Source organism: Trachypithecus francoisi, unplaced genomic scaffold (genome assembly GCF_009764315.1).
Source record: "Trachypithecus francoisi isolate TF-2019V2 unplaced genomic scaffold, Tfra_2.0 Lachesis_group2, whole genome shotgun sequence".
Classification (NCBI taxonomy): Eukaryota; Metazoa; Chordata; class Mammalia; order Primates; family Cercopithecidae; genus Trachypithecus; species Trachypithecus francoisi.
In genome coordinates, this window is record NW_022681465.1 from 116978289 (window position 1) to 117003381 (window position 25093).

The following is a 25093-nucleotide window of genomic DNA, read 5'->3' on the forward strand; positions in this document are numbered from 1 at the left end:
TGAAAGCTTCTAGAAGGAAACCCAAACTCCTCAGCACCGTCAGCTTTCCTTCCCCATACCTCCTCAGGGAGGCTCATTGCTCCAGGCACACATGCTGGCTTTGACTCCATAAGTTCATCTTGCCACCACCCGATGGACTCCTCTAAATTGCTCAAAAACAAACGATTTTATCTATTGATGTATATACTTTGTCCAGTTATGTTTCATGAGAGCAGAGTCTGTGTCTCGTCCATCTTTATATCTGTTTCATTACTGCACACCACACCATGCCCAGAACCCAGCATGTGCTTAAAAATGAATGTGTAAGACTCAGTGAAATCAGTGACTGTCGGAAGTCCCAGTGGCCACACAGGCAGAACTGGTAGGAAATCCCAGGCACCTGACTTCCTGCCCCGCCCCTTCTCTGGTCTCTTAGTGATGTCTTAACCCATGGGGAGAGCCTTTCTTCTCCCTGTTCATATTACAGTGACAAGTAGACAAAGACCTATACTTGAGCCCATCAGTCCCCTGGCCTCAGCCCAGGGGGATTACCCCAACCTTCTGGTTCGGGGTAAAGAGAAAACCTCAGCCTGGCCCATACACTTGGTTCTTCCTCCTAGCACATAAAGCATTTTTATGCTGCTTGCTAAGCTGTCCGTGGGTTTACAGCCGTGGCGTCTCCACTCGGCACTTGGTTTTATTTATTTTTATGCTTGGATGCAGAGAGAGCACTTTTGCTACACAGCTCACACTGCATATTGGCAACCTCCCATCTCTCCTCCTCCTACCTCCCCCAGCTTCTCCATTTAGGTGCATTTTCCATTTTAAACTGAAGGTGAAATGTAATGGGTATCCCTTGAGATTGCCAGCCTCCGGTCCGCCCTGCATCTCCCCTGACTCTGCAGACCATCCTGACCTCCTTCGGTCTAAGAGAGTGAGGTGATCTATTGACTCTCGTCTAAAACAGAGAAGAGAAGTATCCACTATGTTTAGGGATAAAAAGTCTTAATTTTTTTTTAATACTCTAGCACCACCCCTCCCACCTCTATGCTACCTGACTCCTTACTTCCACACGTCAAATAATCCCAATAAAAAGCGTCAGGATTGGCAGAGTAGAAGCATCCCAGGACTGAATATCAGGAGAACTGGGGCCTGGACCCAACTTTGTCCCTGGAAACTCTGACCTTGGGCCACCTTGTTCACTTCTCTGTGAACCATTTATCTTTGGAAAAGGGGGCCAATACTTCTCTGAGGAAGTGAGGGAATCAAAGGTTTCAGTCACTCAACACGAGCATGTGGGAGGCAAGGACTGAAGAGGAAGGCCCTGGAGACACACACGGAGGCTTGCATCCTGACTGCTTTTAGTGAGACGTTTGACCCGGGACAGGTTGCCAGGCCTCTCTGAACCTCTGTTTCTTACCTGGACAATGAAGATGGTGCCAGTTACCTCTCAGAGTGGTTGTGAAGAATCAGAGAGCACGTAATTAAAGGGTTTAACCTCATCTGTGCCCACTCAATTATTTATCAAGAAACTCGGGTGAGAGGCCAGAGGAAGGTCGTCCTCTCTAGGAAGCCCCCCAGTCCCTCTGAATGGGGGGTGGGTCTGGATCAGAGCGAGGTTTCCACTCAGTCCCAGGAAGCACAGCTAAGCCGGGGTCCCTTCCTCAGCAAGGGCTCTGCAAACCCGGAGGTGCTGCCTCACCTTTGTCCCTGTGACCTTCCTGTAGATGTGGGAAGAGGCCATCAGTCTGTGCAAGGAGCTGGCGGAACAGTACGAGATGGAGATCTTTGACTATGAGCTGCTCAGCCAGAACCTGGTAAGGCATCCCCTGGGAAGGCTGAATGCCCTGCAGGCTGGGTGCTCAGGGCCTCAGCTCACCCGAGATCCTGGGGAGATGGGGATGAGGGCCAGGCGGGGTTAGGGAAATAGAAAATGAATGGAAGGAGGACCTGAGCGAGGCTGTACTGAGCATCTCCCTTCCCGTTGGGAGTATTTCCAAAGAGAGATGTCGTGGGGAAATGCTTCAGTGACAGCGTCTCAGAGGGAGCATTGGGTACCTGTGTGGGGCTGCAACTGCCGCCGCTGCTACAGCCCCAATAAACGCTGTGCTACATTTGCAGTAAAAGTTCCACAAATCACTAAACCAATTAAATAAAAACACAAATTTGTGCTTTCTGATTAACAGATAAATCACATTAAAATGCTCCCCATCTGGTTACTCCCATTAGCATCGATGCTCACGATTTGGTGGGGGAAGTGGAGAGCAGGGGAAGCCAGCCCAGCTGATCCTGCTTGTACTGCAGAAGCCTGGATTTGGCGGGGAGTTGGACTCTGCAGGGAAATGCAGAACTTTTTGGCTGCTTCCCTCCCACCCACACTCCCCACATATTTTCTGGCTGCCTGAGCAGCAGGACCCAGGGACCCCTCTTAGCCTGTTTAGAGAGGCCAGGCCAGCGACTTACAGAGTCAGAATGTTCGAAAAGGATTGATAGCTTTTGGTGGGGGGAAAGTATGGTGATCTTGTTAAAAACAACTGAGCTGTTAACTGTTTTCACTGTTTGTAAGATAATATGCAAATACACACACCAAGAGACACCTGATACCTACCCCATGTGTACCTCCACATAGATGTTTGCCAATGCCTATGCCCAAGACAACACACACACACACACAGAGGATACATTCAGACACACACTAATGTATGTGTACTTGCCTGCACAGAGTCCACATCACACAGGCATATGTCTAGATCCACATATATCTTCCAGATTGTATCAAATGGAAGATGCCATCGATCATACACCTTTCTTTTTATTGTGCCGTGTCATGATTCCTTCAGAGCCAACTGCAGTTATAAGATGCCATTAGGTGTAAAGTAAGATTCAGACTGTTTCCAGAGATGTTAAAATATGGAAAACACACACCTCTTAGAATAGATGAAATGTCTTAGGTATACATGCACAGGAAAACAGCTATATCCGGGGACATTTATTCATTCCATAGCCTTACAAATCCATGCCCAAGTGTGCATGGGAGGCGGGAGCAGAGATGCAATGATGGGAACCCTGGATGCAGCTTACTGGGTTCAGCTCCATGGTTACTGGCTGCTTTATGAGATACCATTTCTTTATCTGCAAAATGGAGATACTCATGGGATTATTACAAGGATGATTCAAGTAACCACTCTAGTGCAGGTAGAGTGATTAACACAGTCCCTGGTATACTGTAAATATAGCTATTACTATTGTGATTATAGACATAGCACAGATATACAAATATATGCACATGGCTCATTGGTTCTGGTATAATAATTTCTTCACTAAGGCCTCTTGGAGTTGAATGTGCCTTTGATACACATCTGTGTTGCAACAAACCTTATTTTCTTCCTTTAGATCCAGCAGGCAAAATTCTATGAAAGCATCATGAAAATCCTCAGGCCCAAACCAGACTACTTTGCTGTTGGATACTATGGCCAGGGATTCCCCTCCTTCCTGCGGGTGAGTTTGGGGGTGACTTGGACACCAGGTGAGAGCCCCGGGGCCTCGGCATCTCAGCGGTCCCTCTATGCTTTGAGGATTTGCTTGTGCTCAGAAGCGGTGCTCTTCTCTGTCTGAGTGCTGCCCCCATCCCCAGGAGACTCCCCAGTCAATGCTCCCATCCTAATCAACAGCATCTCTCATCTACTGTGTTTCTTTAACTACACAGCAACTACAGCTGCCTCATGAGGTAGTCAGTTTCCCGTCACTGGAATGAGGTGTTCAAAGAGTGGCTGGAGGATATTTGCTGGCAGAGGTTTGCTGCCAGAAGTTACTGTAGAGCAGTCATTCTCGGACCTTTTGGTTTCAAAACCTTCTTTCTCTTTTTAAAAATGATTGAAGACCCCAAAGAACTTGTGTGTATAAAGATAATCTCTATCTACATTTACCACATGAGAAATTAAAACTAAGAAAATGTTTTTTAAAGTGTTCATTTATTTGAAAATAACAAAAATGGTCCAGGCATGGTGGCTGATGCCTGTAATCCCAGCACTTTGGGAGGCTGAGGTGGGCAGATTACTTGAGCTCAGAAGTTCAAGACCAGCCTAGGTAACATGGTGAAACCCTGTCTCTACAAAAAATACAAAAATTAACTGGGCGTGGTGATGCACACCTATAATTCCAGCTATTTGGGGCCTGAGACAGGAGGATTACTTGAACCCAGAAGGCTGAGGCTACAGTGAGTCATGATGGAGCCACTGCACTCCATCCAGCCTGGGTAACAAAGAGAGACCCTGTCTCAAAAAATAAATAAAATTAAAAAAATAAAAATGGCAATAATAAACCCATTACATGTTAACATAAACTGCAATTTTAGGAAAAATACCTCTATTTTCCAATAAAAAAAAATCAGTGAAAATCACGAGATTGCTTCACATTTCTGCAAATCTCTTTAATGTCTGACTTAAGACATCTAGATTCTCATGTCTGCTTCTGCAATCTGTTGCGATCACACATCTCGCAGCCTTGGAAAGCTCCTTTGTACCCTCATGGGAGAATGAGAATGAAAAGGATAAGTAACAGCTTTCATGTTATTATGAAAACAGTGTGATCTTCTGGTTCCTGAGAGGGTCTTGGGACTCTCAGGTGTCCCTGGAGCACAGTTTCTGAACCGCTGCTGTAGTGGCTTATTTACCTATCATGTGATGAATTGGATTAGATCACCAGTAGGCTTCCTTCAGTCTGGGAGTCTATGGTTCAATTCTGGGGTGAAGGAAATACAAAAGAAATGGCAAATCTGGTCTCCAACCTCACTTGATTTAGTCTAGTCAAGGAGATAAATCACTCACAGTTATTAATCAACAATCAATGTGGAGGTGAGAGTGGGCCTGCAGGAGTGACTGCCATGAGCTGCAGAGAGGGGTGCGGGCTTCATGGAGGAAGTAGAGGTGGCTTCCCAAACCTGGCTGTACATCAGAATCCCATGGGGGAACTTGTTGAAAGTGCAGACTCCTGGGCCCCACTCCCACAGATTCCATTTCAGCAGGTCTGGAGTGGGCCCTGGGCATCTGAATTTTTTTCTTTTCTTTTTTGTTTTTTTGAAACAGAGTCTTGCTCTGTCGCCCAGGTTGTAGTGCAGTGGCTTGACCTCAGCTCACTGCAACCTCCGCCTCCCAGGTTCAAGCTATTATCCTGCCTCAGCCTCCCAAGTAGCTGGGACTTCAGGCACACACCACCACACCCAGTTAATTTTTGTATTTTTAGTAGAGACAGGGTTTCACCATGTTGGCCAGGATGGTCTCTATCTCTTGACCTCATGATCCGCCTGTCTTGGCCTCCCAAAGTGCTGGGATTACAGGAGTGAGCCACTGCGCCCAGCTGGGAATCTGAATTTTTAAAAGTCTCCTAGGCTCCTTGGACAATCAGCTAGGTTTGGAAGCACTGATATGTAGAGATAAATGACAGATGTGTGTTTGGATAGAAGAACTTAGGGGCCATTTTAGGCAGTGTGGATGGCACAGATGTCTAGAGCAATTTCTCAACCTCAGCACTATTGATATTTTGGGCCTGAAAATTCTTCACTGTGGGGCTGTGCTGTGCATCGTAGGATGTTAGCAGCATCCCTAGCCTCTACCCCGTAGGTTCTAGTAGCATCCCCCACTCCCAGTTGTGACAACCAAAAAATGTTTCCAGATACTGCCGATGTCCTTTGGAAGACAACATCACCTTTAGTTGAGAACCACTGGTCTATAAGAGATGCACATGGTCAAGAAGGATAAAGAGTGTGTTTTCACAGGCTTAGAGCCAGAAACCAGGCAATGAGGATATGAAAACTGAGTCCTTCCAGCTCACAAGTCCGGCCCACATGGCCCATTACAGGCAATGGGAAAATGTGGCCATGTATATAGGAGAGTGGGTGTGACACAGTGAAACCTGAGTGAGTAATTATTCTGGAAGCTGTACATAGGATGGTAAGAAGAAAGTTCTCAGCATCCATGATCTTCCCTTCCTCTAGACTCTTTAGAGTAGTGATGGCCTCTGCTAGGTCAGTGAGTTGAGCTCTTCCTTTCCCCCGGTAGGGAAACCAAGAGGAGAGTGATGCACTGGAGGTCCCCATAGACCGTGGTCATTTTACAAGCTCCCCAGCTTTACTTGGCCCCTTTCTTCACACCTGGGTCCCCGAATCTCTAATGAGCATCGTTTCTCTGCAGAACAAAGTGTTCATCTACCGTGGGAAGGAGTATGAGCGAAGAGAAGATTTCCAGATGCAGCTGATGACCCAGTTCCCCAATGCAGAGAAGATGAACACCACCTCTGCCCCGGGAGATGATGTGAAGAATGCTCCAGGCCAGTGTATCCTTGGAGAATGCCCTAGCCAATGAGCCAGACCTGAGCAGCCCTGCTGGGGCTGCAGCCCACACAGACCCACCTTAGAGCTCAGAGCTGCTGCCAGAATCATTGCCATGGTGCCATGTCGCAGGAACATGCAACATGTTCTTTGGATCCATGTTCTTTGGATCCTTTTCTGGTCTCTTCATGATCCTGGTATCTCGAGCTCTGTTTGGTTTGGAAATTTTGTCTCCATTTCCTGTTATCTTTGGTGCTTTTTAAAAAGTGCATGAATGTGAGCTGGAATGTCAACCCCGTGGTTGCTCTGGCTTGCTCTCTGCAGTAAGTTCCCATCTCCCGTGGTGCCTGGTACAGAGTGACTCCCAGTAAATATTCGAGATGAGATCCAAAGAACCCATCTCAATACATCGTAAATGTGGTTTGCATTGATTAATTAATTCACTCACTCACTCATTCATTCTTATATTGAATACTCTCAAGCCCTGACTCTATGCTAAGCAAGGTGCAAGGGACTGGAGATTTTCATTCACAAAATGGTCCTACGTTCAGGGAGCTTACAGTGTAGCAACTAAAAGAGGCATTAAGTGACTAACTGCACTATTCCATATTTATTTACAAAAATATAATCTGTGCCTTGAGGAAGCCATGCAGAGGACTGTGGTTGGGAAAGGAGAGAAGGCATCCTTGAGGAAGGTGATGTTTGAGATGACAAACAACCAAAGCTTAGCAGGAGATGGGGAGAATATCCCAGACAGAAGGAAGGATGCTTCTGTGCAGAGGCCTTAGGCAGTAAGGAGCATAGCAGTCTCCATGAACTGAAATGATGCCACATTGCCATCATAATAAAATCAAAACTGCTAAGCAAGGCCTGCAGGGCCATCCATGATCTGACCCCTGCCTGCCTGTTCAGCGTTATCACCCCCCATCCTTCTTTCCCTTTATCACATCCCTCTGACCACAATGGTCTTGTTTCTGTTCCTGTGATGTGCCCAGCTTGTTGCTGCCTCTGAGCATTCATATTCTCTGTTCTCTCTGCTTGGGGTGCCCTGCCTCAGCTCCTTACATGACTAGCTGTCTCTTACCCATCAGACCCTAGCTTGGCGTCACCTTCTGGAAGAGGTCTGCCATGGCCTTTCTATTGTCAAATGTGGCCTTTTCTGAACTCTTCATGACCCCAGTATCTCAAGCTCCGTTTTCCTTGGAAAATCTGTCTCAATTTGCCCTTATCTCTGGCACTTTTTAAACATGCATGGAGGTGAGCTAGAATGTAAGCTCCATGAGGGAAGATGCTTGCCGTGGCTTGCTCCCTGCAGTTAAGTCCCCCCTCCCTTGTGCCTGGTACAAAGGGACTCCCAGTAAATATTTGTTGATTAATAAAAATAAAAAGGAAACAGCACAGAAAGAGGAAAGAAGAAAACAGATAAATAAATAGAGAAAGGGAGGAAGGAGGCAGAGAAGCAGCCAGCTCACTTGGAGTACACAGTACACAGAAGTCGCATGGGGTGATGCTAGGGTGCAGTATAAGTGAGTGCCAGTGCAGCCAAGCATGGTGTTTAGCGGGCCAGCAGCCGGTGCTGGGCAACAGACAGGATTCGCATGGCAGAGAGCATATAAACGCAAGAATAGGGCCAACTGCTGAGCCAGGGAGCGCATTAACTCAGCCTAGCTCCCAGCATTGCACCCTTTAGCACAAATTAAGTTACAGCCTTTAAAATGGGGTTAACAGGTTGCATGACTGGTCTGCTCAGTCTGCTGTACTTTAATCCAAATATTCTTCTCTCCAGTGGTAAACATTCATCTGTAACCTTTTCATTATGCTTGCCTGCCCTGCGTACCTGCTCTACCATGGTTATTTGCAGGAGGAAATGCAACTGGTGGTGGGCTGGGCTGGTTACAAATATGAGTTTGGTTATAGGCGAGACATGGGATTAGTTCTAAGGCCTTTCTAAGTGGACCTCCTGGGATTGAACAGCTGTGTGGCCTTTTAACATGAGGCTAGGGAGAGAGTACGTGTTTTTGGGACATAGCTCTCCCCTGGTTCAGTGCCAGGAGGCAGGTGCAAAAGAAGAGGGGAAGGGCTTTTATTTGCTAAATGTCGTTTTCATGGGACTGCAGGCTTTGTATCCTATAAGACCCTCTAAAGGGAGTGTTGATTTTCCCTATTTCATGGAGAAGAAATATGTGGGGCAGAGACGTAAAGTGGTTTGCCTAAGGTTACAAAGCTAGTTAGTGATGGAATCGGTACTTAAACCTCACGATCTGTCTGTCTGAAAACCTGTGTTCTGGTACACCGTCATTTTTTAAAAGATTGATGAACAGCATTCTCTTTATTAACTGTTTACCATGCACTAGGCATTTTACATGCATTGTTGTTTTACCCTCCAATACTTCTACAAGTTAGGTATTATTGCTTTCTGCATTTTGCTAATAGGAAAACTGAGGCTCACAGAATTTAAGCAGCTTGTACAAGGTCATAACTAGGAAGTGATGGAGCTGGGATTTGAACTCAGGCCTGCTTTTTGACAAAATATTGAGTTCTTAATGCTCTCTTCTCTTGCCTTCACTTGCGAAAAAGCTGATAAGCAGTCTGAGAGGGTGACAGATCTCATTTCTCACTTAGGTATCCAAGTAGGGAACGATCATTGAAAGCCAAAGTCTCTTTGTAGGGGGTCTGCAGTTGCCCAGCCCTCTGGGGCCCCAGTTCCACGCATACATTCAGCATGTGGCATAACAACCTCACCAGCCATCCTCCTGGCACAAATTCAGGGGACTCGTGTCATGGGCTTCCCCTGGACAGGTTTGGATTCTCCTCTTGGGCCAAGACCAGTGGCCAAGATCAGTAAACATGACCTAGAACCTTCTCTAAAACAGGGGTCTGCAAACTTTCTGGAAGGGGTCAGATGGGCAGTATTTTAGTGTTCGTGACCATGCAGCCTCTGTCACAACTACTCAGCTCTGCTGTTGTAGTGGGAGAGCAGCCACTGAAAACCCAAAAATGCACAGGTATTGCTGTGTTCCAATAAAACTCTATGGACACTAAAATTTGAACTTTCTATCATTTTCACATGTTACAAAATAGTCTTTTTCCCTCCATTGAAAACTATTCTTAGCCTCTGGGCCTTACAAAAACAGGCAGTGAACCAGATTTGACTGCAAGACCATAGTTTGCCAACCCCTGCCCTAGACTTAATCCAGAGTGATTTTCTTCCCAGAGCAGGCTGTTGGCCACATGGCTTGAGAAATAAAAGGGTTTCCCTGAAAATCGTAGAAATACTTTCACTGAGATTTATTCATTCGTGTTAAACATTTTCCTCTCTTACGAAGAGAAATCTATTTAAGGCAGAAACAGGCATCAGAAGTAAATCAATGAAAACCCTAACCTATAAGCATAGAGTAAGTTCATCAGAGAGAGGCAATTCAATTTAATCTGGAACTAGGTTTTGGTCATTTCTTATGTGTGAAAGAACCATAGTCTCTGCCATGAAGAAGCTCACAATCTGGGCAGGAATGGAGGGTGTCAGGTGGGCTAGCGGGAGGAGGAAGCCGACAGGGAGCTGGAGGGTATTTCCTAAGAGAAGCACAGACGAAGGCTGTGGAAAGCCAAAGGAAAGAAAACAATTCCCAACTGGGGGTGAATTTTGTTTTCATGGACTGTGGTGTTTAACATCTGTCCAAAGGGTTCACAAGAGAGGGGTGCTGATGAGGGAAAAGGTTCCAGGGAAAGGGAGTAGTAGGATCCATTGGTTATCCAGATAATGATGAAAAAATGGGTGAAGGCCATGTTGGCCTAGCTTTGAATGCTAGCCGGAGGAGTTCTTGATTCCTTAGTTGGCAGACAAGTCAGGCCCAGGTGAAGATTTTTTTGGAGTCATGGTGGTCATTGGGTAGAATAGAGGGAAAAGACCTTGAATACCTAAATAAAAGATGGGGGTAAAGAAGAAATGGGAGGTAGGGAAAGGGAAGAGGGTCAGGAGTGGGACCAGTGACCACTGACTTTGTTCATTCAGTTTGCCATATTGTCAGCTTAAAAGGACTAAAGACAGATCTAGAAGAGGCATGACATGGGTCTGACCCGCATAGTGCCTCTCCAATATCTATGCCTGTTGCAGACATCACTCATCCACCATGGAACTCTTTTCCGAGTCTGAACACAGCTCCTTACCATCCTGCCGCAGGGAGTTGCTTTCAAATTTTCAGAGTTGGAGTGCAAAGTGACATTTATTTGCATATTCTATAGCAGTGCTTCTCAAACTTTAGCATGCATATGTATCACCCAAGGATCTTTCACAGATCCGGACTCAGTTGGTTCTCAGATAGTCCAGAGTCTCCACTTCTAACAAACTTACAGGTGATGCTGATACTACCGGTCAGAGGGCCACCTTTGAGTAGCGAGTCCAGAGTGCAAGAATTCTGAGCTTAGAGTTAAACTACCTGAATACAAACTTGGATCTGTTCTTACAAGTTGTGTGACCTTCAACAAGTGGCCTGGCTTCTCTGGCCTTGAAGGGGACAATTTAGGTTAATAATACACTCAGTGGAACTGAGAAGATCAAATGAAATCATGAGGAGATGTACTCTGCAATTGATTTGAGAGCTATAAATTCATTCAATGGTATTATTATTAATGATAATAAAGCAATGATGATGATTAAACACCACTAGCCAACTCTGTTTATAGGGGCTGAGCCCTGGCATAAGGTTGCAAGGTGACAGCACTGATAAGGACCTCAGTAACTAACTAGTCATTAGTGCCTAGTGGGCAGCCAGCAACCTGAAGTTCATCATTCAGTAAAAATGTGGCTCCATAAAGGCTGGCCTAGAAGGTCTCTGCAAGGAACAGCTATACTTAAAACTGTCCCTGCAGCCAACAGATATAAGCCCTTAACTACATGGATTCCAGACATCCAGTGCTTCACTGTCCAGCCTGTCTTGGATGAACATCCCAGGTTCAAGAATAAGCCAGTGCCTGACCAGATTATAAAGTAAGACTCATTGTCCACAGGGAAGAAGGATGGGGAAGAGAACCCATTGGGACCACCAAACGGAGCTGGTGGCAGAACAGACCCCAGTGTCTTTCTAGTTCCTTCTCTGTCTTAGCCAGTTTGTTCCCCCCTTTTCCTCTTGGGCAAAGAATCACCCTCCAATTAGCTGGGCTCTGCCCCTGACAAGGCTGAAGCCAGGAAGGATAGGAGGGCCAGGGTTATGGCTCAGCAAATCCTCAGCAAACATTGAGCATTTGCTCAACTGGATGCACTTAGCCTATTTGTTGCTCAGGTTGATCTCAGAGTGGCCCCAGGGAGTCCACAAACAGAGTGTGGCTGGGCAAGTGATAGGCAGGGTGAAGACAGGGGACCTTGGCCATGCTGAGCACATGCTCCCAGAGGGACATCTTCTCAACATGTGTGAAGGTTGTACGTTGACAATGGTGTGTTCTGGCTCTGATAAAGGTACACTAGAGGAAGTGCCATGAAGGCTGATGTCCACCTGTTCTGGATCAGATTGCAAAGTCACTGATGAGGCCACAAGGTGGGGCCTCTGTGGGACCCAAGGCTTTATGGCTCCCAGCTGCCCAGCTCATTCCCCCCCACCCCATGCCCAAGTTCTAATGGAGCACTTGAGTGTCTTAGAGTAGGTCCTCCCCTCTGGGTGGGACAGTCAGAAACAGGATCTGCTTTGCAAGATTAAGGACCCTTTAGGGAGAGGCAGCCTCTCCCAGCAGCCTCATGCAGTGCCACGGCAGAGCAGGTGGAGCTCAGCTTGGGTCTCAGCCTCCCCTCACCTTCTCACCTTCTCACCTTCTCAGACAGGCACCCATGAGCAGGGGACAATAACTATGCAGCTAGCATGGTGTTCTGCTGGCCCTGATGTTAGAATCTCACCAAGGATTCAAGAAGACTGATTTGGGGGTTTGGCTGGGATACCTAAAGAAATCCTTTGAGGACACCCCTGGGAAATTAGGCTCAGACCTCAGCTCCTTTGTTGCGGATCACAGGAAATCATGACCTAGGCCATCCATGTTAGGATTCCAATTGCCTGGATACTCTAGGGGTACTGTGTTCTCAAAGGGGCACACCCAGTCTACCTTCTAAATTGCCTTGTCAGGAAAGCCTGTGCAAAAGTCACTCTTATGGAGCCCAGAACACAGACCTTGATTTTAAATGCCACCACAAGGGACTCTCTTATGCCTGAAGTTTACTGTAATGAGCCTCCCTGGACAGTGCAGGGTCAGATCAGGTGTCAGCAGCTGGCCATGGCTACCAGGAGCCTCAGCCTCTTCCTGTCTTTCAGCTTCTACAAATCCAACTACGTGCAAAGGTTCCACTACTCCCGGCCCGTGCGCAGGGGAACCGTAGACCCGGAGAATGAGTTTGCCGTGAGTATCTTCCCTACTCTTGATCATTCCCTGGGGCCACCTGGAGGAACCAGAGCATGCATCAGCCAACCTCAGAATGGGAAGGAACTTGGTCCAAAGCCAGAGAAAATAAAGCTAACCTCCATGGATACCATGATGTCCATTCCCCAGTCTCTTCCATTAGGCCTATGTCCTTATTTCTTGAGCCTTTTTCCCTTTAATACAGAACCCGGGCCTCATGTCAGAGGCACCTTTTCAACCACAGGGCATTCAGGCATTGCCAGCAGGTAGAAACCCTCAGGCTAAGAAGGGGTGTTGATAAAATCAAACCTTCCAGCAAACACCAGTAAGAGGTCACAGCAGTTTAGTCATCGCTGTCCCCTGAGTGCTAGTCTCCTGTGTGTGTGTCCAGCTAGGATTCAAACAAGACTGAAATAAGGAGGTGTCTCCAAGTCTCAGCTCTTTGGCTTGGACTGTAATTCTTAATATTTTTGGAGCCACTGCCTCTTTGAGAATCTAATGAACATGGGGAACCCTTCCCCGAGAAAACAAATGGATACATTCAATATTGCCTAAAAATTCAGACTGCTAATAAACCCAGGTTAAAACTTACTTGGCCTAAGTCCAGGGAGAGCTTACAGTTTATGTTGGGAAAGAATTCTTAAGGGTAAGGTGAGAGCATGTTTCTGGGTCTTGCAATATTTATTCTGCTTTCCGGTAGAGGGGAGGCCTGGGGACCTGGCTGGGTTTCTGCCAAGCTTCTGTGATACCCAGATTTCATAAATGTGTTTGTTGCTTTCCCACCTTTGCCACCCCCTGCCCACGGACAGTCCATGTGGATTGAGAGAACCTCCTTCGTGACCGCGTACAAGCTGCCGGGGATCCTGCGCTGGTTTGAGGTGGTGCACATGTCACAGGTGAGTCTAGGACATTCATGGCAGGGCCACCCCTCCTCCGACGCGCAGGGCACAACCAGTCTCCGAAGGCCCCTTTGACTTTAAAAAGGAGACGTGTTTTTCTTTGAGGCTGCTGTGTGAGTCCCAGCATTCCCATGCAGACAGCATTCAGAATAATGCCTTTCAGATTTTTTTTTTAAGTGTCAGATAACCTTTTTGTTCCCTGCAAATGAAACTTTCCATGGGCTCCAGTAATAAAGCTGGTGAAGGGGAGCTTCTGTTGGGCGGGTGGGGTGTCACAGAGGGCCTGGAACACAATCATCTCCATCCCCGCTCGTACTCCTCTCATCACAGTACCCGCTTGGGGGCACCTGTGCAGTAGCCCCATATGAACCCATTTTATAGTTGGACAAACCGAGGCTCAGAAGAGAGAAATCATTTGGCTAGAATCCAAATGTTTGAACTCCCTTGTGCAGATCAACACCTATTTTGCTTCTCAGCACAGCTTAGGGTCTCCATGTCCTCAGACAGCTAAAGATCTTGCAGTCCCCAAGATACAGAGGAATGGTCAGTGTGGTTGTGAGGAAACTTTTAAGTGGACATATTTAGGATGTCTTATTTATTTGTTTATTCATTCAGAAAATACTCAATGTGCACCTAACATGTTAGGCACTGTTTTAAGACCTAGAAATTCTGCAATGGAGCTTCCATTCTAGTGGGAAAGAGGACTAAAAAGTCAAAGTAACTATATGACAGATGATGATAACTGTGATGGAAACAATTAAAGCAGAAAGGTGATGGATGAGGGATTGCTATTTTAAGCAGGGTAGTCAGAGAATGCTTCCCTCTATATTGGCTGTTGAGGAGAGGCCTGGAGAAAATGAGGAAGGGGTCCACGCTGACATTGAAGAGAGAGACATTCCAGCAGAGAGGACAGCAAGTGCAAAGGTCCTGGGGCCAGAGTATGCTTGTGTTCAGACCAGAACAAGTGAGGGTGAGTAGCAGTCGTCTGATAGCAGATCACATAGGACCTTGTAGACCACCATAAGGACTTTGACTTTCCCACTGAGTGACACAGAGCCACGAGCAGAGGAGGGACGTGGTCTGACTTGCGTTTTCAGGCTATCGCATCAGGCTATTGTATCAGACCATTTCACTTCTACCCTTAATGACCCTCTCTTTTCAGTGAACCCAGCAGCTCAGGGGCCCTTTCGCCTCCTTTTTATAGGCATGACTTAGACCTTGGAAAAGTATAACAATGATGGTGAGAGCAAAAAAAATTGTTGTGAGTATGGGCTCAACTGTTCATATGCATGATCTCATTTCAACCCCTCAGCAACCCTGTGAGGTAGATATTATTACTCTTCCCATTTTACAGATGTGGGAACTGAGAGGCAGAGTTAATTAGTGCATTGTTCAAGGTTAGTAAAAGAGATCAGGTATGACTTTAACCTCCCCTGTCAGGTACCTGGCTTGAACTCTTTATCTTTTTATCCTTAAGAAAAAGAAAAAGAAGCCCACCCCAGCCCACCCCAGCAGGTAGTACCCCCAAAAGGAAGGAAGTGTCTGTGCCCTTGCTTCATGGCACATGATAAGTTTTAACAAGTGCTCCAGGTGCTGTGTCAGAGGGTTATAGCAATATCTCATTTAATTCTCATAGGCCCCCGTGAGGTGCACACTATTATTAGCCCTATTTAGGAGGTAAGGAATCAGAAACTTTCTACCAATCTGTAGCCTCTGCCCTTAGCCCTGACTGAGCCCTGTCACCTGGTGGTGCTCAGCAAGGCGTCTCTTCTGTAGTGATTCCTGCCAAACTGTAACAAACTGAGAGAGCCCATCCCTGTACTTCCCATTCCCTCAGCTACTGTGTGTCAGCTCAGAGCACTTATCTCCTAATAGACTACACAATTTTCTTGTTTATTTTTAGTATTAAGAGAATATTAATATAACATTAGACCATAAGCTGCACTAGAATATAAATTCCAAGAAGACAGGTATTTTGTCTATTTTATTTTCTGCCATACCTCCAAGTGCTAAGAATAGTCCCTGGCCCACAACTGATGCTAACTAAAGAATACTTACATAAATTAATCAGTCAATCAATATGCAGACACCCATAATGTCTAAACTGGTTACCTTATTTTATAAACTCAGCGTTTTGAAGTTAGGAAAGAAATAGTCAAAATTTTGGCTTGTTTCTTTTATCCTGATGCCTTTTCATGGAAGGCATTGGGGAAACCTTCAGAAAGTTGGCCAGAGTGAATTATCTTTAATGGCCTCTCTCAGATGAGTTAGCAGGAATTTCAGGGTGTCTCAGATACAAAAGTTTAATGGTCTTGTAAGTGACTTCATTTCCAAAGATTGTTTTGGTGTTATATGAATTTTATCTTGTTCTCGATTATTTCCTCCATAAATTGTCATGACTACAGTAATGTTTATATAGAGAGGCATTTTCTGATGAGCTTCAAGTATAAGTTCTGCTTATTGGGGTTTTATTTTTTTCTTGTTCTTGGCCCTGAGAAATGGAGTTTTTACAAGGAGCCCTGATCTAGGGGTCAGAGATCCAAATTCAACTTGGTCACTAATGAGTTATATATGTTAGATAAGGACTGTATATCTCTGGCTCTTAGTTTTAATCATCTATAAATAGGAATTGCAAAATGATGGAACTTTAGAGCTTAAAGGGACCTTAGGTGTCCTTTAGTCCAAAAGCTATAAACTCGAATACCTTCATAGCCTAGTAAGGGCTGTGGCAAAGTGCAGTAGCAACAACCCTCTCCTCTTTCTCTGTTGAATTACATTTTTAAAGGTTAGAATCAATGTGCTAGCTAAGTGACAGACCTCCGCCACCTGGTTTGGCTTGTAGTTCTCCAAGTTTTTTGTCCAGATTCTTCCTGGTTCTTGTCTACCTGCGTTATTTTGTATATGAGAAAATGAGGCCCAGCAATGGGACATGAACTGCCAAAGCAATTGTGGCAGAACTCAGAGGTCATGAGAGCACCTGTCCTGTGCAGCTCATAGGATTCCTGGCTAGACTTAAGAAGGCGATATTGGTAAAATGGCTTTGAAAAATATGAAATGCTGGGCAGGACATGGTGGCTTATGCCTGCAATCTCAGCACTTTGGGAGGCCCAGGTGGGCGGATCACAAGGTCAGGAGTTCAAGACCAGCCTGACCAACATGGTGAAACCCTGTCTCTACTAAAAATACAAAAATTAGCTGGGCATGGTGGCATGTGCCTGTAATTCCAACTACTCAGGAGGCTGAGGCAGAAGAATCGCTTGAACCCAGGAGGCAGAGGTTGCGGTGAGCCGATATCATGCCATTGCGCTCCAGCCCAGGCAACAACAGAGCAAGATTCCGTCTAAAAATATAAACAAAAATATTTGTTTGTTTAAACAAATAAATAAAATGAAATGCCACATAATTGCCAGGGATCAAGATCACTTTCTCTTTCATCTTATGTTCCCTCACCCATCCACACACACTTTTACATTTTTTTCCAAAGCACCCTCCCCTAATAATTCATTTTCCCTTCACAGCAAGCCTGGCAAGGGTTACTATGTTGTTAGAGAAACTGAGGCTCAGCTTAGGGAAAAGACCAGAGATTTGAGGGCTAGACTAAGTTCCAACAGCCCGTTGATGGCAAGTGTAGTATCAAAGCTTGAGTCACATGTAGTGGAGGAAGCCCGCCTTTGGAATCAGAAATACCTGAGTTCTCTTTCCAGCTCGGCCCCGGGGCTCAGGGATAAGGGACTTAACTTATTCTTGGGGCAATGAAATGAGCATGGGTGTAATGTGGCCAGCATGGGCTGGCACACGGGAGGCAATCAATCAGTGAAGTCATCTTCATTATCACGATCATTACTTTTATTCCTGTTATTAGCTAAACCGTGGGTTTAGCTTCTGAAATCTAGGCCTCCCACCAACTGTATAACTCCTGTAATGATCTGAAAGTTACATATTTGGTTTACACAAATGCCCATAGGCGAGAAACCAAAATTATTTTCATTCTCATTCTCTGTTCCTAATGGCTATAATGAGGATAACACTTTGGGAATCTAAAAATAGTTTCAAAAGCAAGGAGGAAAGCCAATCAATAGCTCTTTCCATTTTTAATGACTCGTCTTAAAGCCTGAGTCTTTCAGATATGGCAGGCTATTGTTCAAATGCAGGTGTGGCGCTGGGCTCAATCCAAGCGGTGGTGATAGGTTTTCCTTACAACTCAGTCAGTCTACACCTTGGCCCCTCAGAGCCCCCACAGAGTTGGTCTGTGTACTTGACAAATACTAGACCATAGGTTTCACTTTGGAGGACTATGGCTGCAGCCCAGTTGGACAGCGTTCTCCTTCAATTAACATTATATGTGTGTGCAGGTGTAGGGTGTGTGGGCATGCATGTGTATGTGTATCTATGTGTGTGTGTATATGAGAGAGAGAGAAAGAGAGAGAGTCAGTCAGTCAATTTCCAGGGCAGAGATCTGATCTCTGATCTCACTGCGGAGATCAGTCATCTTCAAAAACATCCAGATACAGGGTAAGGGAGTGAGGAGGCTATAATTTCACAGAAACGGTTTAAAAAGATGACCAAGAAGACAATTAGCAGCATAGCAGACTAGGAAGCTCCTGGCTCTCCCTCCACCCCCAAATGCACCAGATAAACATCTACTCATGGATCAATTCCCTCTGAGAGAAACTCAGAGATGAAGTGAGGGACTTCTACCTACCAGGCACTGAGTAAACATCCACATTGAATCGATACGAAAAGCTGAGGCACACTCAGGCATGCACCCTGCTCTGACACTGTGCCATAAAATGGAGAAAGAAATTGCCAGTACTCATCTTCTCTCCCTGTAGAGAGGAGGGGTTGGATCTCACATATACTACCCTAATTCTAAGGTTCCCCAGGAGGGCTTGGACCTCACATATAACATTCTAATTTGGAGTTTCTTCATTGGTTGGCTTTCAACTTACCAACTCTGAGACTGTGCAGAGTTAGACACATGCAAGTCTCTTTAGACCATAGGAAAAAATCAGTGGTTTTATATGGGTGCACATGAACTTTCAGGCATTCCATCCCCTGAGAAGAGTGTAGTAAAGGGTCTTTTATAAATGGAATCCCCTGCTTCTCCCCGGAAGGCATTTATGACACACTCTTCCAGTGGCTACGTGGCAGCCTGGCTTCTACATAACTTCCACTGAGGAGTTAAGGGGCAAACACATATTAACCCACTGGCAGCCTGAGAAGCAGGCTGTCACTTCTCAAGCCTTCCCTCCTGGCTCACCCCGGCAATAACTACAGGTTTATGAATCCCTCCTGGAAGGAGTTTGTCCACACATCGAGTTTCCCAACTTTTACAGCTTCCACCCAAGGGCTGTATCCTAAACACCCTAGCTCTGGGAGCAGAGGGGACTGGCATATGCGTGTCTCCAAAGACCACAGGAGGAAAAAAAAAAAAAAGCAGCAGTTTTATGCAGGCATGAAAGCACTTCCAGGGCTTCATTCCCTGAGAGTGGTGCAAAGAAAGGGCTTAAAAAATTGCAACCCCCCTATTCCTCCCTAGGTAAGGTTTATGCTATGCATTGAGTGTCCCAACTTTTAGAACTATCTCTAAAAGGATTCCATCTAAACCTCTTAGCTCTGGGAACAGAAGGGAGCAGGTGTATGCAAGTCTCCCTAGATCACAGAACAAAGAGATGGTTTTAAATGGGTACACAGACACTTCCAGGGGTTACATCCCCTTGGAGCAGTGCAGAAAATGGGCAGAAATGAACAGCTCCCATTTTCTTTCTGGAAGGGGCACACACTTCCAGTGGCTCCTTGATGGCCTGGCATCTAACAATCTTGCATCAGGAAGCTAATAGGGCAAACAAGTAATTGCTCTCCAATAGCCAGAGCCAGAGGTTGGCACTTTACAAGCCTTTCCTCTGTCTCAACCCAGTGATAAATCCAGGTCAATCCATTCTTCCTGCAAGGAGTTTGGCCACATACCAAGTGTCACACTAGAGTTCCCACTCAAGGGACTGTCCTCTTAATGATGTAGCTCTGGGAGTCAATGGGATTTTGTCTTCCTGAGTGGCCCTAGACCACACAAAAAGAGGTGGATATACAGTGGGTCCAATTTCAACAACTATATCCCCAGAATCAGAGGGTGCAGCCTGAACCTGAGTATAGGTACTTGCCACAGATTCTCTCCCCAGCTTAGGGCAGAGAGAGTGAGAGCTAATCACCCATGCTCAGCTTCATAATGAAGATGGAAGGAACTAGAACACACATTTAATACTCCAACCTTTTCAGCTACATCTAGAGAGTCTAGCCCCTGCCTTATCTGTCTCAGGGTACTGACAGGAAGTGGCACATTCTAAGCAATAGGGGTCTACCAAAAACAGAGACGGTAGTCTGGGCAAACAGAGATTTGAGAGGAACCCTAACATTTCAGATTGGATGGATTGGTCAGATCCTTCTTCTACACAAGGCCAGTCTGACAAGACTGGGAGAGAGAACTGTCTTGCCTAATGCAGAGAAACCAACACAGAAACCAAAGGAAAATGAAGAAACAGGGCAATATATTCCAAGTAAAGGAACAAGATAAATCTCCAGAAACCGAAATGTGTGGAGTCAAGACATGTGATTTACTCAGGGAATCCAAATAATGCTCATGAAGATTCTCACCCAGGATGGGAGAGCAATGTAAGAACAAACCGAGAATTCTAACAAAGAAAAAGCATAAAGTGTACCAAACAGAAATCATAGAGCTTAGGAATATTATAACTGAACTGAAAAATGCCATAGAAGGGTTCAGTAGCAGACTAGATCAAGCAGAAGAAAGGATTAGTGAGCTTGAAGACAAATCACTGGAAATCATATAACCTGAGGAGCAAAAAGAAAAGAGAATGAAAAAGAACGAGGCTGGTATAAGAGAATTATGGGACACCATCAAGTGTAACAACATACGCATTATTGAGTACTAAAATAAGAGAGAGGGAGAAATGAACAGAGAACATATCCAAAGAAATGACAGAAAACTTCCCAAATCTAGGAAAGAAAATAGAAATCTAGATCCAGAAAGTCCAAAGGACAACACATAAGATAAATCCAAAGAGACCCAAAAGTCTTTCTCAGACAAACAAAAGCTGAGTTAAGCATCATTAGACCTGCCTTACAAGAAATACTAAAGGTAGTTCTTCAAGTTGACGGAAGAGGATGCTAGTTAGTAATGTGAAAACATGAAAATATAAAACTTGCTGCTAAAAATTATGTACATTGTCAAATCCAAAGCATGCTAATACTTGAATGATGGTGGGCAAATTGATTAGTATAAAGATTTAAAGGCAAAAAATATATAAAAACAACTAAATCTCTAATAGTTTGTTAAAGATACAAATTATTTTTCATGTAAATTGTGACATCTGAAACATAAAACATGGGAGGAGAGGGAGTAAAATTGAAGTTTGTGTATATGATCAAAATTAAGTTGTTAATCAGCTTTAAATAGCCAGTTATATGTATGTTTTATGTAAGCCTCAGGGTAACTACAAAGCAAAAGCCTATAATAGATTGTACAAAACATAAAAGACCCACAGCATATCACTACAGAAAGCCATCAAATCACAAAGGAAGAATGTAATAAAGGAAAAAAGAACAAAGAATCTATAAAACAACCAGAAAACAATGAACAGAATGGCATTAGTAAGTCCTTACCTATCAATAATGACTGAATGTAAATGGATTAAATTCAATAATCAAAAGGCACAGAGTGAACAACAACAACAAAAAAACCTAATGATATTGTATATTAGTCCATTTTCACATTGCTGATGAAGGCACACCTGAGACTAGGCAACTTACAAAAGAAAGATGTCTATTGGACTTACAGTTCTACATGGCTGGGGAGGCCTCACAACCATGGAGGAAGGCAGGGAGGAGCATGTCCCATCTTTCGTGGATGGCAGCAGGCAAACAGAGAGCTTGTGCAGGGAAACTCCCTTTTTTTTAAAACCATGAGATCTCATGAGACCCATTCACTATCACAAGAACAGCCTGGGAAAGACCCGCCCCCATGATTCAATCATCTCCCACTAGGTCCCTCCCACAACATGTGAGAATTATGGGAGCTACAAGATGAGATTTGGGTGGGGATACAGAGCCAAACTATCTGATATGTTGCCTACAAGAGACTTACCTCACCTTTAAAGACACTCATAGACTGAGAGTGAAGGGATGGAAAAATATATTCCATGCAAATAAAAACTTTTAAAAAGAGTGTAGGGGCAGCTATATTTATTTCAGACAAAATAGACTTTAAGTGAAAAACTGTGAAAAAAAAAAAGACAAGGTCATTTTATAGTGACAAAGGGGTCAGTTCATCAAGAGGATATAAAAATTGTAAACACATATACACCCAATGTTGGAGCACTGACATATATAAAGTAGACATTAGGAGATCTGGAGGGAGACATAAGGATGGTAGGGTATTTCAATATCCTTTTCAACTTTTCAACATTGGACTGACCATGTAGCCAGAAAAACAATAAGAAAACATTGAACTGAAACTACATTTTAGAGCGCAATGGACCTAACAGACATATAGAGAACAATCTACCCCACAGCAACAGCATACACATTTTTTGGAGGTGCACATGGAGGCGCACATGGAACACTCTTCAGTAATGATCATGTGTTAGACCACAAAACAAGTCTTAGCAAATTTAAGATTTTTATTTAGTTTGTTTCAGTTTAGTTCATTGGTCAGCAAACTATGAGCCATGGACCAAATTCCACCCATCACCTATTTCTGCAGTTTTATTGGAACAGCATTCTCATTCATTTACATACTGCCTGTAGGTGCTTTTGCCCTACAATAACAGAGTTGAGTAGTTGCAGCAGACACCATCTGGCCTGCAAATCCTAAAATATTTACTATCTGGCCCTTTTACAGAAAATGTTTGCCTACCTCTACTTTAGGTTTCTACTCCAGATCTCATGCTCTTGCAAACCGCACTTTTTGCCAGTTAGCTTTGGATGGCACTCTGTTTATTCTGCCTTCCAAGAGGTGTTGGAGAGGTGTTCGGCTTAATTTTCCCAACTAAAGTGAATCTACCTTGGAACAGTGACCCATCTAACAACCAGTCTTAGGACCTACTATGTGCCAGGCTGGGTGCCTACATCGCAAGCTGCTCTAATCTCTCTAGCCAATAACTCACACATAGTATCTGCCCAACCGATACTGAAAGGGTTGAAATGGCATGTCTTTCACCCAGATAATAAGTGTGCCTTCTCTGGGGCACACTCAGCATCTGAAGCCTCAGGAAGTACCTGATACTTCCTGCTTCTGCCTCCCCAAAGAAATCCCTTTGTCACTAAGCAGAAAGCCAGCCTGTCTCTCCCCAGAGAGCAGACAGCCTCCAGAGCTCAGTAATTACAAGATTCTGTTATAGCCCCTTAGGGAGCATTGCCTCATTTGAATTCCCACCCCAAGTGAAATCAATACCAGTAATACCTTTTTTAAAGTGACTTAACTAAGGCCTTTTCTTCCTGGTGATCTCATTTTCAACAGACCACAATTAGTCCTCTGGAGAATGCCATAGAAACCATGTCCACGGCCAATGAGAAGATCCTGATGATGATAAACCAGTATCAGAGTGATGAGACTCTTCCCATCAACCCACTCTCCATGCTCCTGAACGGGATTGTGGACCCTGCTGTCATGGGAGGCTTCGCCAAGTATGAGAAGGTGAGGATTTCTGTGCTCCAAGTCCACGGGAGCTCAGTGAACAGAGCAGTGGTGGGAGGACCCAGGGGGCAGATGCAGCTACATGTCACTTATCCTACTTTGGCTGTTCTTGTCCCCAAAGGGACCCTCAGCTTGGTTGGCCCTCATGTTTCTACAGCCTCATGTCTTAGCTGAGCTCCTGTCTCCCTCCCACCCTCCTTTCCACACCCTGTGCTGGGGCAAGAAGGGGCAGGAAGGGGCAGGGGTCATAAGGGCCCCTTATCTCACTGGGCAGATTCAGGTGGCTCTATTAAGGAAAGACTCTGGGATGAGTGTGAGCCAGACCATAAAAGTACATGCCAGTTGTATAAACCCACCTCTTCCACAGAGGATGTGAAATGATGTGTACAAATGAAAAGAAATGAAACTCAGAATCTGTGAAAAGACATACAAACTAAAAGATCAACTCCAAGAGGGGAGCTATAATCTAGATATCAAAGTCATAAGTTCCCTCCAGAAAAGCCCCACACTTTTGAGCCACAGATTTTATTTTTGAGCTTCCTGGTGTTCATGGCAAAAAGGGAAATAGCATCACTTATATGAGTCACATTATGCACTGGAAGGAAAATACCCATTTCTCAATAAGGAGACATAGCTTTTCTTGGCATTGAAATAGAATAGAAAGTTCTTACTTGGTTTTCATCTAGCAGACACTGAAGGAAAAATGAACTCCTCATTCTAACAAATCTGTTGACGAATTGCCTATTATCTTTCCTATGTTATCAATTGATGTAAAACTAAGAATACCACACTGTAGTGTAATTCAGGGACAATAATTCCAGTCACCTAATCAATCCTTCCAGCTACCCTCCGATACCCATGCAGTCATCATTGGTAACCCTTTGTGCAACCTTGAGCAGTGATAGGATATGTCTGTTTATACATGTGCACACACTAAGGACATGAGCCCCAGAAAGGGACTGCCAGGGTCACTTGCAAAGTGGGAGGCCATGAGGTGAGCTGGAACACCCACCCAATGAGATTCCTTACTGAATTATTTTCCACAGAGCAATGTTCTCAAACTTGAAAAGAGCATCAGAATCTCTTACAGTGCTTCCTGACACACAGGTCCTCACCCCATCCCCAGAGTTTCTGATCCAGGCTGTCTGGGCTGGGACTAGAGAATTTGCATCTCTAACAAGTTCCAAAGTACTGCTGCTGCTACTGGCTCAGGAACCTGACTTTGAGAATGACTTCCCCAGAGTTTGCAGCCCATTCCCACTGGGTACTGATCCGAACCTCAAAGCAGATAAAACATTGTCGGTCTCTCCAGACCTCTCACTCATGTTCCATCCACATGCCTGTGACCTCATCCTTGCCCCTCTCAAATTGAATCTTCTCCCAGTGGCAAAGAGATTGACTGTGAAATGCCAGATGAACAGGAAACCCTGACCTCCTGTCTGTCCTCCCCAGGCCTTCTTCACTGAGGAGTACATCAGGGACCACCCTGAGGACCAGGACAAGCTGACCCACCTCAAGGACCTGATTGCATTGCAGGTAAAGCAGAGCTGGCGGGGGGAGCATCCTGCCCTCCTTCCTCTCCCCCAACCGTGGTTCACTTGCCCCAAGCTAGGCTCTGGCTGAGGCAGCCTAAATTCACATGCCCTCCTGTCCCTTGCTTTTCAACCCCTCTTCCAACTCCGTATCACACCTGAGCAGGTTCATCCTGGAACAGAGATTTGGGGCACTGCACTCTTGGGTGTTGCATGGTGCGAGGCAGCAATGCTATGCTGGATGGTGCTAAGATGATCTTATTTGATGTTGAAT

The 25093-nt window shown here is 45.1% G+C and overlaps 1 protein-coding gene across 3 annotated transcripts in view; it reads left to right on the forward strand.

Annotated features, from left to right (window-relative positions):
- DOCK2 (dedicator of cytokinesis 2) overlaps positions 1–25093 on the forward strand; it is a 323398-nt gene that overhangs the window by 284451 nt on the left and 13854 nt on the right. For all 3 annotated transcript variants that reach the window (XM_033180268.1, XM_033180267.1, XM_033180269.1), the window contains 8 exons: positions 1707–1796; positions 3373–3477; positions 6168–6309; positions 11207–11288; positions 12595–12679; positions 13489–13575; positions 23111–23287; positions 24740–24823. In XM_033180268.1, coding sequence (XP_033036159.1) covers positions 1707–1796; positions 3373–3477; positions 6168–6309; positions 11207–11288; positions 12595–12679; positions 13489–13575; positions 23111–23287; positions 24740–24823 — 852 coding nt within the window. The remainder of the gene's footprint in view (positions 1–1706; positions 1797–3372; positions 3478–6167; positions 6310–11206; positions 11289–12594; positions 12680–13488; positions 13576–23110; positions 23288–24739; positions 24824–25093) is intronic.